The 17,925-nt window shown below is 38.9% G+C and overlaps 1 protein-coding gene across 1 annotated transcript in view; it reads left to right on the forward strand.

The window, feature by feature from the left end:
- Positions 1 to 17,925, forward strand: part of OTC (ornithine transcarbamylase) — an 85,552-nt gene that overhangs the window by 52,376 nt on the left and 15,251 nt on the right. The window contains exons 5-8 of the mRNA XM_053579571.1: positions 4,540 to 4,693; positions 7,001 to 7,123; positions 13,360 to 13,413; positions 13,494 to 13,643. Of these exons, the coding sequence (XP_053435546.1) occupies positions 4,540 to 4,693; positions 7,001 to 7,123; positions 13,360 to 13,413; positions 13,494 to 13,643 (481 nt within the window). The remainder of the gene's footprint in view (positions 1 to 4,539; positions 4,694 to 7,000; positions 7,124 to 13,359; positions 13,414 to 13,493; positions 13,644 to 17,925) is intronic.

The following is a 17,925-nucleotide window of genomic DNA, read 5'->3' on the forward strand; positions in this document are numbered from 1 at the left end:
CTTTGTGGTTTCTGTTCATTCTATACTATATGAACAGAAATATAATTAACAAAGAACCACAAAATATCTACATCTATAGTTATATATGAATACTTTCCTACTTATTTAACTAAATAAATATGTCTGGTAATATTTACTGTCTTGGATATTGCTATTATGTATTATACATTCTCTTTGCATCAACTCTTATAAGTATCATGGCCTTTCATAAGCACAATTTATTTCCTTTGATTATTTTTATTACTATAAATGATCACGACTTGACAAATGAGAGCGCCTTTAAGTTGACTCTTTTTGCTTTAGCAGTGTCCCTGACATTTTAAAAATCATTGTTGCTGATGTTGTTAGAGCTGTTCTGAGCGGATGTTTGGGCTGTTGTGCTTTCTTCCCCCTATCACACACTTGTATATTATTTTGAGGTAGTATTCGCACGGAGAGAGAATTTAAAAAAAAAAATCACTCTTGCTTCTGGGCAACAACAGAATGTTACAGACCTATTCTGATTTTATCCTGCCCAAGGACATGGAATTGACTCTCCTCTGATGGTTTCTGTGTCCCCCACCCTTTTGTATAGAACAATATTTAAGACCAAAATCTGGGCACTTGGAATGTTTGCAAGTGTTAAGTGGGGGAGAGACTACAGCAACTGTTGCTACCATGGGACTTCTCTTGGTCGTGACTGAGATGAAAGGAAAAGACTTCTTTTATAAGCATATAAAATCTTGTTTTTTATGGTATAACATATCATGATGTTAGTCCTTACTTTTCTTATTGTATGGGATTTCAGCAATTACTAAGACTTTTCTCTTCTACACTGATCCATTGTACCGCCCAGCAGCACAGTAACCAACGATCTTCCTCCTCCAGTCCTCCAATCTCTCTTCTCTCTCTCTTCCCCACCACCCCTTTTCTAGGACAATGGTTCTCAGCCTTGTCTTAATATTTGATTAACTTTGAAAGCTTTAAAAGCACTGATGTATACGGGTGGTGCCCGTAGCTCAGTGGGTAGGGCGCTGGCCACATACACCCAGGCTGTCAAGTTCGAACCCAGCCTGGGCCAGCTAAAAAGCAATGACAACTGCAACAAAAAAATGGCCAGGCATTGTGATGGGCACCTGTAGTCCCAGCTACTCAGGAGGCTGAGGCAAGAGAATCGCCTAAGCCCAAGAGTTGGAAGTTGCTGTGAGCTATGATGCCACAGTACTCTACCCAGGGTAACAAAGTAGACTCTGTCTCTACAAAAAAAAAAAAAAAAAAAAAAAAAGCATTGATGTGGATCTCACTATCATAGCTTCTGATTCAACCTTCCAAAGAGCAGAATATGGCATCAGGGTTTTTGTAAAGCTCCATAGGTGATATTAATAGGCAGCCAAGGTAAAAAAAAAAAAAAAAAAAAAAAACCTCTGTTCTAGAAAAAGCTAACCAGGCATCCTCTCATGAAATTACAACATAATTTTCAGGGATACCAACTTGGCATTATAAACAGGGCAAATAAAAGTATGCTTGTCTTTTGGCTACTTTGTTACTGGAGCTTGAAGGATGAGGACTTGTTCAAGTGAGACACAACTGCCTTTTTCCAAGCTTTTTGAAAGACATGTATTGGGCGTTAACTTCTTCAGTTACTCCCCTAGCATTTCTATCTTTCAACCTCATCTTCCTCATCCTCTCCTAATCTTTCTGTAGTTCGTTCAAGGTTTTATAAGGCCTTGATCTCTTCATCTTGGGGTTAAGATAATGTTTACTCGTGATACACACTTCATCTAGTAAAACTCAGCAACACATTATAAAGTTCATGAAATCCATTAGAGATTAGCAGGCCATGATCCCAGCTATCTACACAGATTTTAAAGGCTGATGTCAAAGTCAAATCTGCTTTTCTGACTATGAGATTCCAGAAGGTCAACTGCAACATTAATCCAGATTTTTGATCCTACCTGTGCGTGCTTTAGGAAGTGATTTATATTTAAAGAATTCTGAAGTATGACCTCTAGGATCAAATACACTTGAGGACTTGGTAGAAATACAAAGACCTAGGGTCTACTCTTTCCAGAGCTATGACTCTGTGTAGTTTATTCGTTTTTTACTCAGTCTGGGAACCATTGCCTTAGGGCATCAGATAGGTCAGCGTAGCTGGTTACTCTAAGGAGAGTGGCATTAATGGACAGTGATGGATTATTTGTTTTCAAGGATTTCAGATAACTTCTTCTTTCAATTGAACTAGAAAGCACTCTCTGCTAAGGATATTACGAACAAAGTCTTCTGTTTTTGTGAGTTGCCATCTCAGAAGCTTTGTCTACTCTTGATTTTTGTCTCATTATGATTGTAATAAAAGAATGAATGATACTTTCAAAAAATATGGTGACCACAATTCCCTCCTTGTGTGTAGTCTCAAACTTTAATATGTAAACAAAGTCACCTGGACACCTTCTAACATGTAGATTCTGCTTCAGTAAATCTGAGTGGGGCCTGAGATTCTGCAGATGTACTAAGCTCCCAGGTGATGCTAATGTTGTTGATCTGAGAAGTGAGATACTAGTTTTGATTTTCAACCTTGGTTGCACACTGGGATCTCCTAAGAAAATTTAAAAAATACTGATCCCTAAGTTTCAGCCTTATAGATTCTGATTTCTCTGACTTAATTGATAAAGAGTATGGCCTAGGCATCCAGAATTTTAAATACAGTCAAAGTGATCTTCATGTACAGCAAAATGTGAAAACCCCTTGTCTTACTCCACCATCAAAAGTTAACTGACATCACCTGTGTTCTAAGAAAACCTGTAAAATGAAGGTTGACCTTGGCAGGAATGCTGCAGAGGGTCCTGAAGGACCAAAGGCATTCTATTCATCTCTTTCATGCTATCATATACAATATGCTTAGATATTTAAATGAAAGGGTTTACAAATCTTGGCTTAGATATTTAAAATGAAAGGTTTACAAATCTTGATCCTTCCCACTAACCTTGCCGTGGAAAAGCTTCCATCAGAAGAGGAGAAATACCTCCCTCCTCCCACCTTCTCCTCCCATCTCCCTCTTGTGCACAGTGCACATTTCAAATTATTAAGAGTAGAGTATAAATGTCTGACCACAACAAATAAGTAAGTGAAGTGATGGTTATGTTAAGGAGTTTGATGTAAGCATTCATATTGTATATCAAATCAGCACACGGTACCCCATAAATGTACATAGTTATGATTTAATAAAAATAAATAAAGTCCCCCCAAAAAAGAAGAGGAGAAATAAGAAAAACAAGAATATTACAGTGAATTTGATAAAGCTCAATTAATTCATTGCAAAGATTATTCTTTGTCTTTCTTCATACCTTTTTAGTGTTAAGTATATCCTTTTTAATTAGATGAGGGATGTATTATATTTGTTTGCTTGTTTCCCATGCCCTTAATTTGCTAAATTGAAGTGGGATTCTTATGTTGATCTTCATGTATTTTAAGCAATTTTGCTGATTCATGAAATCTGAAAATTCAAGAACCATGGGTATAAGAAATCCACAAAAATTTGAAAAAAGTCTGAAAGTCTAGGTGTAGTGATATGATTTTCAAGTTTGGATCCTCTAATTCCAGGGGGAAAGGAGTCTTTTGAGAAGCCCTTGGATTTTGTAAGGACCAGAGTTCATTGCTGGCTGTATTAGTTCAAGTCCCCTGAGAAGCACAGGAGCTCTGTGCTCAAAGGACAGCACAGGTTAGATGTGCAAGGCATATATTGAGGGAAACACCTGAGAAGGATAAAGGAGAAATGGAGAAGAAGGAGGTAGGAATAGACTTGAGACCAGGAGGCAGGTCTGACCTCTGTGGAAGAAGAGGGGAAAGAAGGAGGGTGGGTAGGCAGAGCCTCAGATGGCAGCCCAGCTCTGGAAAGTCTGCACGAGGCCAATGAGGAGCTCAGAGCACAGACTGCCCATCAGAGAGGATCCCTGTCAGGCAGGAATGGCCAAGCTCTAGTCCCCTCCCAACCATGCTGTCATTGGGTAAGAACATCCTGGGGAGACATTGGCCTTGGCAGGAATGCTGCAGAGGGTCCTGAAGGACCAAAGGCACTTTGCCCAGCAGGTTCTCTCTGTAGAGCCATCTGTGTGTTTACTTCTGTGGCTGTTATACTAGCACTTTCAATCTGATAGTAAAAATGTGTGTTTTTCTGTGGGATAATATGAAAGGAGATTAGGTACATGACAGGTCATTAATGTTTTTCTGTATATCTTGTTGTTGGTCTTATTCCTTTTAACTTAACCAACTGCCATTTACCAATTATAATTCATCGTCATTTCTGCTGGGTTCATAATTGATTTCTTAACTTCATAAAAAAATCTAAAATCACCAGTCACTGGATAGGATGTGGGAAGTACAACATCTGGCTTATGTGATACTACATGTATAATGTTAGCTTTTAAATCTGTCATGTTGATAGGTAGTTGTTACTTAGTAAAACATCTATTCATTAGCATTTCTTTTTACTCTTTAGGATCGTGTATTAAACAAGGAGTTATTGAGCATAATTAACTTAGATTATCTTTTCTTGGTCTGCCACAGTGTGTTGTCTAGCATGACAGATGCAGTATTGGCTCGCGTGTATAAACAATCAGATCTGGACATCCTGGCTAAAGAAGCTTCCATCCCAATTGTCAACGGGCTGTCAGATTTGTACCATCCTATCCAGATTCTGGCTGATTATCTCACGCTCCAGGTTGGTATAGTTTTCACCTTACAAAAGAGCAAAATCAGCAAATAATTCCTGACTAGCTTTGAATTAAGCCATTTACTTAAATTATGGTGGTGGTATTTTATTTTTCAAATATGGTCTTGAGAAAGAATTACAGCTTATGTGTGCATTCTATGTACCTGTTAAAAACAGATTGTGAGATCTTTATGCTTTCAACCCTTTTTTCAAATCCTTTTAGCCCCTCTTTCATCTTCTGTTCTATTAATCACTTTGCTTTTTGGTGCCATATTTAACACGATGGATAAATAGGGAACATAGGAGCATACAGAATGAATAATTCTTATGTGATCTTAATGTATATAAGATCAGAGTCTGTGATTTGGGAGTTCAGATTAGTGGAGTGTGCTTTTTTAAAATTTCAGATTAATATGAGGTTATAAATGATTAGGTTACATTTTTGTGTTTGTTAGGTAAAGTCCCTGCTGTAGTTTACCCCTCACCCAGGAGGTGTGCCATGTTCCCTTACATTGTGCCTATTAGGTGACAACACACCAATCACCCTCCCTCTTTTCCCCCTTACTCCCCACCTCCCTCCTTCCTACAACTTGAATTCATTGAGTTTTTCTCTTGTGTGGGTGTATATTTGTTAGTCTACTGGTTTCATGTTAGTATTGAGTACACTTGCTTTTCCATTCTTGTGATACTTTACTAAGGAGAATGTTCTCCAACTTCATCCTGGTAGATGGAAAAGATGTAAAGCCTCCATCTTTTTATGGCTGCATCATACTCCATGGTATACATAAACCACAGTTTATTAATCCATTTGTGGGTTGATGGGTACTTGGGTTGATTCCACATCTTAGTGATTGTGTTTTAAATATTCAAAATGGTCAATTGCTAAACCACTTTGGGAAGGAGGGCCACTTTGTACCTTTTTAATAAATTGATAACATCAAGAATTTATAGACTGAAACTCAAATTTAGCCATGCAAGTAACGCCAGATTAGGAATTTGAACTTGAATAACTTTGAAAGAGTCATTTTGTTTGGTTTGCCACAGCCAATCTACATGGCCACTTGAAATCCTAATAGCCATGAGGTCTGTGCCTATGGATGATTAGGAGACAAAGCAAATTGGCCCATCTTCCTTCCCATTTGAATAAGCTATACACATATACATGTGAGGTTAAGTTCAAAATGAAGCTCCTTGAATATGAGAATAAGATCCATGCAGAGAAGATGATACAACAATACCAGATGCCACGTGGCTGTCGGCGGGAGTGGCTTTACATATACACGAGATAATTTAATGCTTCTTCCTGGGGCTTATCATTACTAGACTATAAATTCACTGAAGGACAAAAAGCTGTCCTATTCATCATAGGATCCCATGCAGGACCTCAATGCAATGCCTTCATATAGGAGATACACGTGCTCAAACTGAGAACAGAATGAATAAATATCAACTTCTTGAGAGCATGGAACCTAAATCAGATGAGCCTGGAATTAAATCCTTAGCTTGCCACCTACTAGTTCTATGAGCTACAAATTGCTTAGCCTTTCTCTTTTTTATTTTTATAAATATTTAGGTATGTGAAATCTATAGACACTGCAAGAAAACTAAAACAAATGCCCATGTACCCACATTACATACTTAGGTCAAATTTTAATATGATGGAGTAATTACTTCAGAATGTAATGTTTTTAAATAAAACATTTCAGATAGAGTTGAAATTCACCATGTAACTCTGCCTGACCTTCCATTTCCTCTCACTCCACAAAATATTATCCTGCTGTTTGTTTTATAATTGCAAGGCATGTGTTTATATTTAACTGCTCACATCTATATCCATGAACAACCAACAGCATTAGGAGCATATTTTTCAACTTTGTATAAATTGGAACATGCTCAGAGCCACCATGCTACATTGTTGCATTGCACTGTCCTTTTCTTATATCAAAAGATGTAAGCTCCAGGAAAGCAGTGATTTTGTCTCCTTTGTTCATTGTTAAATGTCCAGGGCCAAGGTGGTGCTCATTTGCTGAATGAATGAATACAACTAAGAATCAGATTAAAACTGTATGAAAATTTTGGTCTCTATATAAATTCATATGATGTCTTTGTTTAGACATTAGGACATTTTGCTATTTTTGTGATTTACATTCATGTGATTGAATTGTTCTGTATAATGCAAAAGAATTAAAAGTTTATTCATTCCAAAAAGGCACTAAAATTGAGATGAAGACTATTTCCTTTGTTTTAACCCTAATAACTGTTGCATGTAAGCGGATTTCCTCCCAGATGTAACCTCCTTCATCCCTGGCTTTTTAGGAACACTATGGCTCTCTGAAAGGTCTTACCCTCAGCTGGATTGGGGATGGGAACAACATCTTGCACTCCATCATGATGAGTGCAGCGAAATTTGGGATGCATCTTCAGGCAGCTACTCCAAAGGTAGGAAACCTTTCTGCCTTGAAACTATCTCCCTCTTAAATCATCTCCAGATGCAATTACCCAGTGAAAACAAAGCTCTCTTCCACTCAAGGAAAGCACAGATCAGGCCACAAAGTTTAGTTTATTTTATCAGCCCTACTATTAAATAACCATCCGACCTCTCAAGAGCCCAGTTTCCCATCTCTATAATAAGAGATAGTCTTGGCTGATGCTTTTCATTCTGTGAGTTTGTGTTAAAAGCATGTCTGATTATCCCTTTGAATGCCCTGATACAGGCCATTATGATGACTGCTATCTTATGCATTACCACCACAAAGGCTAAAGAAAGCATTGAAATCCAGACAGCATAGAAGTCCCATCGCGATGCTGTTATTTTTCTAATACTGCGATTTGGTAGAAAAATGTCAATTTGATGCGAAGGTCACAGTGATGGCATCTGCACTAGCTTAGTGTTTCAAAACTCAACTTCAGGGGCCTTTTGGCTTTTAAAATCTGAGTCCCACATGGCTATTATAATGACCCCTGCATACTGCCTGCCTTGTTGCTAATCTCTCACAGAATGTATGGGAAGGCATGGCTTCAGGCTCAAAGTAACCCTTTGGATACACAAGAAACTAGTAGTAGATGCTGGCTCTGAGGAAGGGAACTGGGAGGTTCAAGGACAGAGGTAGGAGTGAGACTTTATTTTCCCCGTACAATATGTTACTTAACAATAGGGATACATTCTGAGCAATTATTGTGCGAAAATCCTAAAGTGTACTTATGAAAACCTAGATGGTATAGATTTATTTGCATATATAGTTTTTCATATGAAAAACCAAATGTACCAGCATTATTATGGAATAACAACCATTTCTGGTACTTTATCTGTAATGGCAAAATCAGTTGCCATATATCAGGTTTCTATACATGCTCCATCATAATTTTATGGCAACAGTATTATATATGTGATTTGTCATTGACTAAAACTTTGCTATGGGGAACATGATGGTTTATCTTTTTATATGGCTTAAATTTCTTAACATATACATATTTTTACTTATATAATAACATAAATGCACAAATACACTAATATAAAAAAATATGTAGATTCCCCCTGGGAGAGGCCCTGTATTGAAACATTCTCAGCTCTGTAAAGAATAGGCTTTTTAGAGGATAAAACATAAAGGCCTTTTAAAGGATAAAAATTCACCTTAAAAGAGACTGAAGTGCAAACCACTCATGAAAATACCAATAGAATCTTTTAAATACCCACTCTCTTCCCCGGTCTTAGGCCCATAAAATAATTTAAAAATAAATAAATAAATAAATATGCTATCTCTACTAAATTCTTTCCCCCATTATGTTTCTTCACTGGTTACTAATGTCCCATCAGGAGCCTTTTGAAGGGAAAATTTCTCTAAATAGAAACTATTTCAGACTCTTTTTTTTTTTTTTTTTTTTTTGGCCGGGGCTGGGCTTGAACCCGCCACCTCCTGCATATGGGACCGGCGCCCTACCCGTTGAGCCACAGGCGCCGCCCGAAATAGAAACTATTTCAGAAACAAAAATCTTGATATACGGTAAAAGATAGAATTGATCCTCTCATTAAAAGACACTATTTGCAAATATTGTGCACCAGTGTGCTTCTGAACAAACACAATTCCTTATCTCAGTAGTCATTGTAGTGGTTCAATCTGAGAAGCTAAGGCATCCAGAGGTGAATATATGAGGTTTAAAAATTCCTTCTTGGAGCTGGGCATGGGGGCACATATCTATAGCCCCAGCCTCTTGGAAAGCTGAAGCCTGGAGGATCTCTTGAGCCCAGGAGTTGAGTTCACGCTAAGTCCCCATCTCTGAAACAAACAAACAAAATGTCCTCCCTGCCTTTGTTACTTGAATCTGAGCTGTTTATTTGTCAACCACTGGGAACATGAATTATACAATGTGAATTAATAGCTTAATTTCTCCAACAATAAATGCTCCAGTCATTGAGTCTCATATGTGCTTTTCACCCTCCTCTGCCACCAGTGTCCTGGTGTCTTAGGCCAGATTCCTCACAAGCAGACCCTCAATGGGGATTTGTGTACTGGTGATTTAATAAATAAGGAAGCCCTCCTAAGGGAGACCTGTATAGGACTTGGGGAGCAGGAGAGGAAAAGGAAAGAATCCAAGCAAAGGTTCCCCTTAGGATGATTAACCATCCTGGTTTGCCAAGGCCTGAGAGATTTCCAGGAAGGTTGGGTTTTTGGTGCTAAAATTGAAAGAGTCTCAGGCAAACCAGGGCGATTTGGTCACCCTTGTATCATGTCAGGCACAGTCCCACAGAAAGGAGCTTTGGCCCCATCCCACAGACAAGATCTAGAGTTTATGTTATGTCCCAGACTTGTCCCAACCTAGGGTGAGGAAGGAAGGTGGGATTTCATTCTTCTGAACCAGTCAAGGGCAGGTCAAGGGCAGCAGGGAAGGTGGAGTGGTAATCCCCTGGCACTTCCAGCAAGAAAAGCCAGAAGCTGGAGGGGTATCTTTTAAAGAAGAGCCGCAAGGGCTAGATGTTAAAAAGACACTGAAACTGGGGCAGGGAGAAAAAGCAATAAAAAGAGATCCTGTGAGGGGAGCTGGAAAGAATAGCAGCATCCTGCTGAAGCAAAGTCAACACCACATGGTTTTTTCTCAGTGTTCTTACTGAACCAGTCTGGGTCAATGCTTCCATCCTCCTATCTTTGTTTTGTAGAATTGCCATAATGAGTTAGTACAAAACGAGGTGGCCTAGAAAAGCAGAAATGTATTCTTTCACAGTTTTGGAGACTAGGAACTTGAACTCAAGGTGCTGGAAAGACTATGGCCCCTCAAAAGCCTCTAGGGAAGCATCCTTCCTTGCCTCTTCTGGCTTTCTGGTACTCCTCCCCACCAGGAGTGCCTTGGTCTGTGGCTGCATCATTCCAATCTCTGCCTCCATCATCTTCCCTCCGTGTCTGTGTCTCCATGTACAAATGCCCCTCTTCTAGGGACACCAGTTATGTTAAATTTGGGCCCATACTAATCCAGTATGACCTCGTCCAGAACCAATTACTTCTGCAAGGGCCCTATTTCCAAATAAGGTCATATTCTGAGGTTCTAGGTAAGCATGAGTTTTTGAAGGACATTATTCAACCAAATGCACCTGCCATAGAAGAAATGGCAGACATCCTGAACAGCATTACTGGAAGCCATTCTATTGTAGTAAATTTTGAGGACTCAGAGAGATGACCCTTACAACAGAAAATTATCCTCTTTTATTCAGCGTGAACTAAAATAGGGGTCAGATCGGACATGTACTTAAGGTGTCTTTCATTCACTTTATGTGAAAGGTAAGTATACTCACGTTACAAATCTAGGTTGAAGAAAGGCTCTGTATTAAGGCAACCTATTACTGCATTTGGTCTTCACAGATAAGGCATACATTAACAATAATTGTTCTCTGCTATAAGGTTCTTTTGGAAAGGCTTTAATCTGCGGAAGAAGTATATGGTTTAAACATTGTATTGCCTGTCAGAGATATTTTATTAACATCAAAGAAAAGAAATTCAATATTGCAGAGTAATTTCTGTATTGTTCTTATGCAGAAACTCATTTGAATGATAAAGAGTACTAAAACCTGGTTAAATCTTGGTGGGAGTAAGAATTTTAAAAATTCTTCTGGAAAGTCTGATAGTGCAAAAGTCACTCCATCAATTTATAAGTTTTTAGTTGTTAGTAAGCCTATTTCTGTTAAAGATAAAGCTAGAGATGTATTATAAATTTTAAAAAACACTGAAAAGTTTCCAAGGCCATAATTAATCAATTTCCTCATTCTTCAACCAAGAATAACTTGCATGTTCAGGAAAAAAAAAATTTGTCCACGATTGTAAAATTGCTCCATAAACTATCAATAGTAATGATTTTAACATTATTCTAAGTGAATATTTAGACAGAACTGAGTTTGTTAATTACCTTCTTTGTCTGGTTTTAAGATTTATTTAAAGGCTAGTGAGTGATTTAGTATTGAAAGCTGAGATGGCTGAGTAAAGTATTCCTCTCTGTATTCTAAGTCATGGCCCAATGCATGCAAGGTTGGGTGATTTTCTAATTTCCAAACCTCTCTGTTGGTTCTCTAAGTACTTACTGATTCCTTTACTAAGAATGATTATATTTAGGGAGTACAAAACCTGCTCACCAAAGGGCTGGCCAAAATTTCAGAGTAGGAGGCGCCTGGGGTAATAGTCAAGTCTCTCCATTTATGTTAATCAGTATGACTGTTCACAGCATTAATTAAACTAGCAAGCCTTTATTAATAACTTCCCACAAACCCCTGTTATTAAGGCTCCAAAATTCATGCTATTTGAGGGTAAAGCTGCTGAAATGTCTGTGGTCATCCTCATCCACATCTGAGCAGTTTATTTTTTCAAGAATTTCCTAATAGAAGAATGACCTATGGTAGAAAATCATGTGCAAATAAACACAATTTCCAATGAATAAACCTGGATGTGCCGCTCACAGGTTGGGTTTCTCAAGAAGCAGAAACTGAGACAGAGATATGCAGGAGGATTATGAGAGCATGCCCTTCACATTAACAACTGTGGAAAGGGAGGAAAGGGAGGAGGTGGGGGCAGAGAGAGAAGCTGGGCTGTGATGCAGCCCCAACAAGAGCCTTGGCCGATCTTATGGAGAGTTCTGGATGTGAGATGGCCTTCCAGTTATCTGGAGTTGGGCAGAAGGGGTCAGGTTTTCATAGCCTCCTGCCAATCAGTCATTGAATGTGGATCAGCCAGGAAGAGTGTGTGACCTTGGGCAAGGCTGCTCACAGCAGCTGAGGCAGTGCTCAGAGGGGCTGACAGCTGAAGGCCATCTTCTGGAAGTACTCCCAGAAGCTGGGGAAATAAGTCCTTTATTCATGATTATTCATGAAGGGGGATCTGGGTGGCCAGATCGCAGTGTTCACTATAATGTCACACTGAAAATTTATAAAAATCAATTCTTAATAAATGCTAAGAATTCAGGGGAATGAGAAGGATGGAGGAAGGTGAGGATAATTATAGTGTTTGAATTGACAAGACTTCCATATGGAGGTCTTGAAAGGGAGGCTGGGCTAGGGGTTTGAGGAGCTGACAACTGTGATGAAGGTGCTCAAGAGGCGACAGAGTGGGAGGTGTTCAAGGTTGAAAGGCTGTGATGGCAGAAAAGGGCAAGATGTGTACAGGGACGATAATAAGATTGGCTTTCCTGCAGCAAGATGTTGAGAAGAATTAAAAGGGACAGAAGCAGGGGATGGAAGTGGGGAACCCTGATGCTTTTAATCAGCTTTGACTTAAGAAACAAGGAGTAAACATTTAAGGCTTCAGAGGAAACAATTCTCTCTGCTCTGTACAGAACAGATTGAAGCATGGGGATAGAGGCAGGGAGGCTGCCTGTAGAGGGCCTGGAATAGCTTGGGTGGGGGGCTTTAGGTGCTCCATAGCATTCCCTCACCCAGAGTTGGGAGTAAACAAAGGAGACACTTAGGGTACAATATTTGTGTTTGCGCGACCTCAAGAATGTGTACCTCCTTAAATTTTTTTCCAGTGCCTCCTTAAATTTTGTGCCCTAAGTGCCTGGCTTTGCCTCACCCTAGTCTGACTGGACTCTGCTTTCACCAAACCATCCAGAACAAATACATAATCTTAGCAAAAACAGCAAAGTTGTTATGCAAATGTAATTTCAAAGCAAGCTCAAGCGCTCAGAATACTTGCTGGAAAATGTAAAAGAATAAGATGTGGGTGGGGAGGGGTTAGCATTTAGCATTTACTGACGAGGGGACCTTTGAACTGAGACCTGAAAGGGTTATCCACATAGAGCGGGTGGGGAAAAGCATTTCAGACAAAGAAGAACAGCGCATGGAAAGACTCAGACAAAAATGCATTAGGTTGCACAATTATGTAAATAATCCTCTTAAGCCATTAGGGGAACCAGAAACAGCCAGAAGCGCTACCAAGAGCTAGAAAGCACCATACCCATTGTTTCTCTTCATGAATAAAAGGTCACAAATAATAAAAGATGGGGGAACCGATTGCCTTTTTAAATTCTTTCTAAAAGGCACTATTAAGGTTTAAAATTCTGGATGTAAATTCATATTCTACTCAACACATTGGGCTCCATGTTTAAAAAAGGGAAGGTGAAGGAATATTCTAGGAATGAAAATAATGCATGTGCAAGAAAACATATATAATATCTAAATAATCATTAAATTCTTCCTCCCACAGGGCTATGAGCCAGATCCGAGTGTAATCAGGTTGGCAGAACAGTACGCCAAGGAGGTATGCTCCTTACATGTGAAGTTGTAATTGCCTTTCTCTGCCTCACGAAGTTGTTTAACCAGTATGCTTATGTATGCTAGAACCGTACCAGGCTATCGCTGACAAATGATCCATTGGAAGCTGCACGTGGAGGCAATGTATTAATTACGGACACTTGGATAAGCATGGGACAAGAGGAGGAGAAGAAAAAGCGGCTCCAGGCTTTCCAAGGTTACCAGGTTACAATGAAGGTACAAATTGATGCCTCTCTGAAGGTTCATTAATTCCATTCATAAAGGCCAGAACCATCTAATCACTCATTCACTTTGGGGATGGCAGAGTGTCCTTTCATTCTCCATAAAGGACTGACTATATCCCTCAGGGATTTCTCTCCTCCCAGAGACTAGCTGTGTCCTTTAGAAAGACACTTTTGTGCTGGTGAAGGGGATTTGAAACCCAAGCAAAAGAGAGAAGTAGGTTTTTCCCTCTCACAGTAATGGAGGCATTGGAAAGCCGTGCTCTGTGTGTTTACAGACATTAGGTTACTTCTGATGGATGCAGCAGTGTCAGAAGATTTCTCCCCAAGAAAAGCCCCATCACTGGGCTCCCCAGGCTACACTTTGTCTCTGTTGTTTTAAGGACCCCTAAATCCCATTAATTTTGCTAACTCCCTCCGGGATATTCCTAGGGTGCTCTTTTATTCACCCTGATGCCTTCTAGTAAGGTCCAGAGCAGTTCTTCTCCACCTTGAGCAGGCCTTAGAAACACCTAGAGGAATTGTTAACACACAGCTGGTGGGGCTCCAGCCCCACGGTTTTGGATCCAGTGGATCCAACGTGTCAGAGGTGAGACCTGATCATTTGAATTTCTACCAGGTTCTCAGGTGAGGCAGTGGTGCTGCTCCAGGCCCACACTTTGAGAAGGATTAAGTCAGGTGTGCACTGGGGTTTTATCAGCAGAGCAATTAATCTGCTTCAGTGGTGAAAGGAATTAAGCAAATACAATTAATATTAATCGATAAAAATAGAAATACAGGTTATTTATTATTGCATACCAAATAGGACAGAAATTTGAAACATAAACAGCGAAAATATCTTTCCATTCCCTTAACAGTGACTATTCCCTGAAGTAGCCACTGTTATTTTATGTGGTTCTTTGCAGACATTTTCTGTTCATTTATATACACACGCTTATATATACATATAACTATTGATTTTTTTTATACGTGGTATTTTAGACATATTATTCTGACCTTTTCCACTTAACAAATCTTAGATTTTTCCATTCACTTAGCTATTTTTGTTCATTTTAGTGGTTGCATAGGATTCCAAAATATGACAATTACGTATAATGCTTCCTATTGATAAATTAAGCTTTTCTCCAAAATTCCAAGTATAAACAATGCTACATTGAACATGCTTATACATATTTCTTTGTGCAAATACTGCTGAAGAATAGATCCCTAGAAGAATAATTTCTGAGAAATATCCTTTCTAAACTATGGGAGATCCTGCTAAATTGCCTACCTAAAACAGATTAGCAATTTATACCCCCACAGATGTACACTATAGTTTTTTCTCTGTACACTCTCCATTTTCAGTTATTTACATTTTTAATTTTTGTAAATACGAAGAAAAATGTTATCTCATGCTCCCCCCCCCTTTTTTTTTCTTTTTTTTTTTTGTTCAGCCAAAACTTTTTTTTTTTATTGTTGGGGATTCATTGAGGGTACAATAAGCCAGGTTACACTGATTGCAATTGTTAGGTAAAGTCCCTCTTGCAATCATGTCTTGCCCCCATAAAATGTGACACACACCAAGGCCCCACCCACCTTCCTCCTTCCCTCTTTCTGTTTCCCCCCCATAACCATAATTGTCATTAATTGTCCTCATATCAAAATTGAGTACATAGGATTCATGCTTCTCCATTCTTGTGATGCTTTACTAAGAATAATGTCATCCACGTCCATCCAGGTTAATACGAAGGATGTAAAGTCTCCATTTTTTTTTAATGGCTGAATAGTATTCCATGGTATACATATACCACAGCTTGTTAATCCATTCCTGGGTTGGTGGGCATTTAGGATGTTTCCACATTTTGGCGATTGTAAATTGAGCTGCAATAAACAGTCTAGTACAAGTGTTCTTATGATAAAAGGATTTCTTTCCTTCTGGGTAGATGCCCAGTAATGGGATTGCAGGATCAAATGGGAGGTCTAGCTTGATTGCTTTGAGATTTCTCCATACTTCCTTCCAGAAAGGTTGTACTAGTTTGCAGTCTCACCAGCAGTGTAAAAGTGTTCCCTTCTCTCCACATCCACGCCAGCATCTGCAGTTTTGAGATTTTGTGATGTGGGCCATTCTCACTGGGGTTAGATGATATCTCAGGGTTGTTTTGATTTGCATTTCTCTAATATATAGAGATGATGAACATTTTTTCATGTGTTTGTTAGCCATTCGTCTGTCGTCTTTAGAGAAAGTTCTATTCATGTCTGTTGCCCATTGATATAACGGATTGTTGGCTTTTTTCATGTGGATTAAGTTGAGTTCTCTATAGATCCTAGTTATCGAGCTTTTGTCTGATTGAAAATATGCAAATATCCTTTCCCATTGTGTAGGTTGTCTCTTTGCTTTGGTTGTCTCCTTAGCTGTACAGAAGCTTTTCAGTTTAATGAAGTCCCATTTGTTTATTTTTGTTGTTGTTGCAATTGCCATGGCAGTCTTCTTCATGAAGTCTTTACCCAGGCCAATATCTTCCAGTGTTTTTCCTATGCTTTCTTTGAGGATTTTTATTGTTTCATGCCTTAAGTTTAAGTCCTTTATCCATCTTGAATCAATTTTTGTGAGTGGGGAAAGGTGTGGGTCCAGTTTCAGTCTTTTACATGTAGACATCCAGTTCTCCCAACACCATTTATTGAATAGGGAGTCTTTCCCCCAAGGTATGTTCTTGTTTGGTTTATCAAAGATTAGGTGGTTGTAACATGTTAGTTTCATTTCTTGGTTTTCAATTCGATTCCAAGTGTCTATGTCTCTGTTTTTGTGCCAGTACCATGCTGTCTTGAGCACTATGGCTTTGTAGTACAGACTAAAATCTGGTATGCTGATGCCCCCAGCTTTATTTTTGTTAGAGAGAACTGCCTTAGCTATACGGGGTTTTTTCTGGTTCCATACAAAATGCAGAATCATTTTTTCCAAATCTTGAAAGTACGATGTTGGTATTTTGATAAGAATGGCATTGAATAGGTAGATTGCTTTGGGAAGTATAGACATTTTAACAATGTTGATTCTTCCCATCCACGAGCATGGTATGTTCTTCCATTTGTTAATATCCTCTGCTATTTCCTTTCTGAGGATTTCATAGTTTTCTTTATAGAGGTCCTTCACCTCCTTCGTTAGGTATACTCCTAGGTATTTGATTTTCTTTGAAACTATGGTGAAGGGAGTTGTGTCCTTAATTAGCTTCTCATCTTGACTGTTATTGGTGTACACAAAGGCTACTGACTTGTGGACATTGATTTTATATCCTGAAACATTACTGTATTTTTTGAGACTTCTAGGAGTCTTGTGGTTGAGTCTTTGGGGTTCTCTAAGTATAAGATCATGTCGTCAGCAAAGAGGGAGAGTTTGACCTCCTCTGCTCCCATTTGGATTCCCTTGATTTCCTTGTCTTGCCTAATTGTATTGGCTAGAACTTCCAGCACTACGTTGAATAGTAAAGGTGACAGAGGACAACCTTGTCTGGTTCCAGTTCTAAGAGGAAAAGCTTTCAGTTTTACTCCATTCAGTAAAATATTGGCGGTGGGTTTGTCATAGATAGCTTCAATCAGTTTTAGAAATGTGCCACCTATGCCTGTACTCTTCAGTGTTCTAATTAGAAAAGGATGCTGGATTTTATCAAATGCTTTTTCTGCATCTATTGAGAGGATCATGTGATCTTTATTTTTGCCTCTGTTAATATGGTGGATAACGTTTATAGACTTGAGTATGTTAAACCAGCCTTGCATCCCTGGGTTGAAGCCTACTTGATCATGATGAATGACTTTTTTGATGATAAGCTGTAATCTATTGGCTAGGATTTTGTTGAGAATTTTTGCGTCTATGTTCATGACTGAGATTGGTCTGAAATTCTCCTTTTTGTTTGGGTCTTTTCCTGGTTTTGGTATCAGGGTGACGTTTGCTTCATAGAATGTGTTGGGGAAGATTCCTTCTTCCTCAATTTTTTGGAATAAATTCTGCAGTACAGGAATAAGCTCTTCCTTGAAGGTTTGATAGAATTCTGGAGTGAAGCCATCTGGACCAGGGCATTTTTTGGTTGGAAGATTTTTTATTGTTTCTTTGATCTCAGTGCTTGAAATTGGTCTGTTCAGGAGCTCTATTTCTTCCTGGCTGAGTCTAGGGAGAGGGTGTGATTCCAAATATTGATCCATTTCTTTCACATTGTCAAATTTCTGGGCATAGAGTTTCTGGTAGTATTCAGAGATGATCTCTTGTATCTCTGTGGGATCAGTTGTTATTTCCCCTTTATCATTTCTGA

This window comes from Nycticebus coucang, chromosome X (assembly GCF_027406575.1).
Source record: "Nycticebus coucang isolate mNycCou1 chromosome X, mNycCou1.pri, whole genome shotgun sequence".
Lineage (NCBI taxonomy): Eukaryota > Metazoa > Chordata > Mammalia > Primates > Lorisidae > Nycticebus > Nycticebus coucang.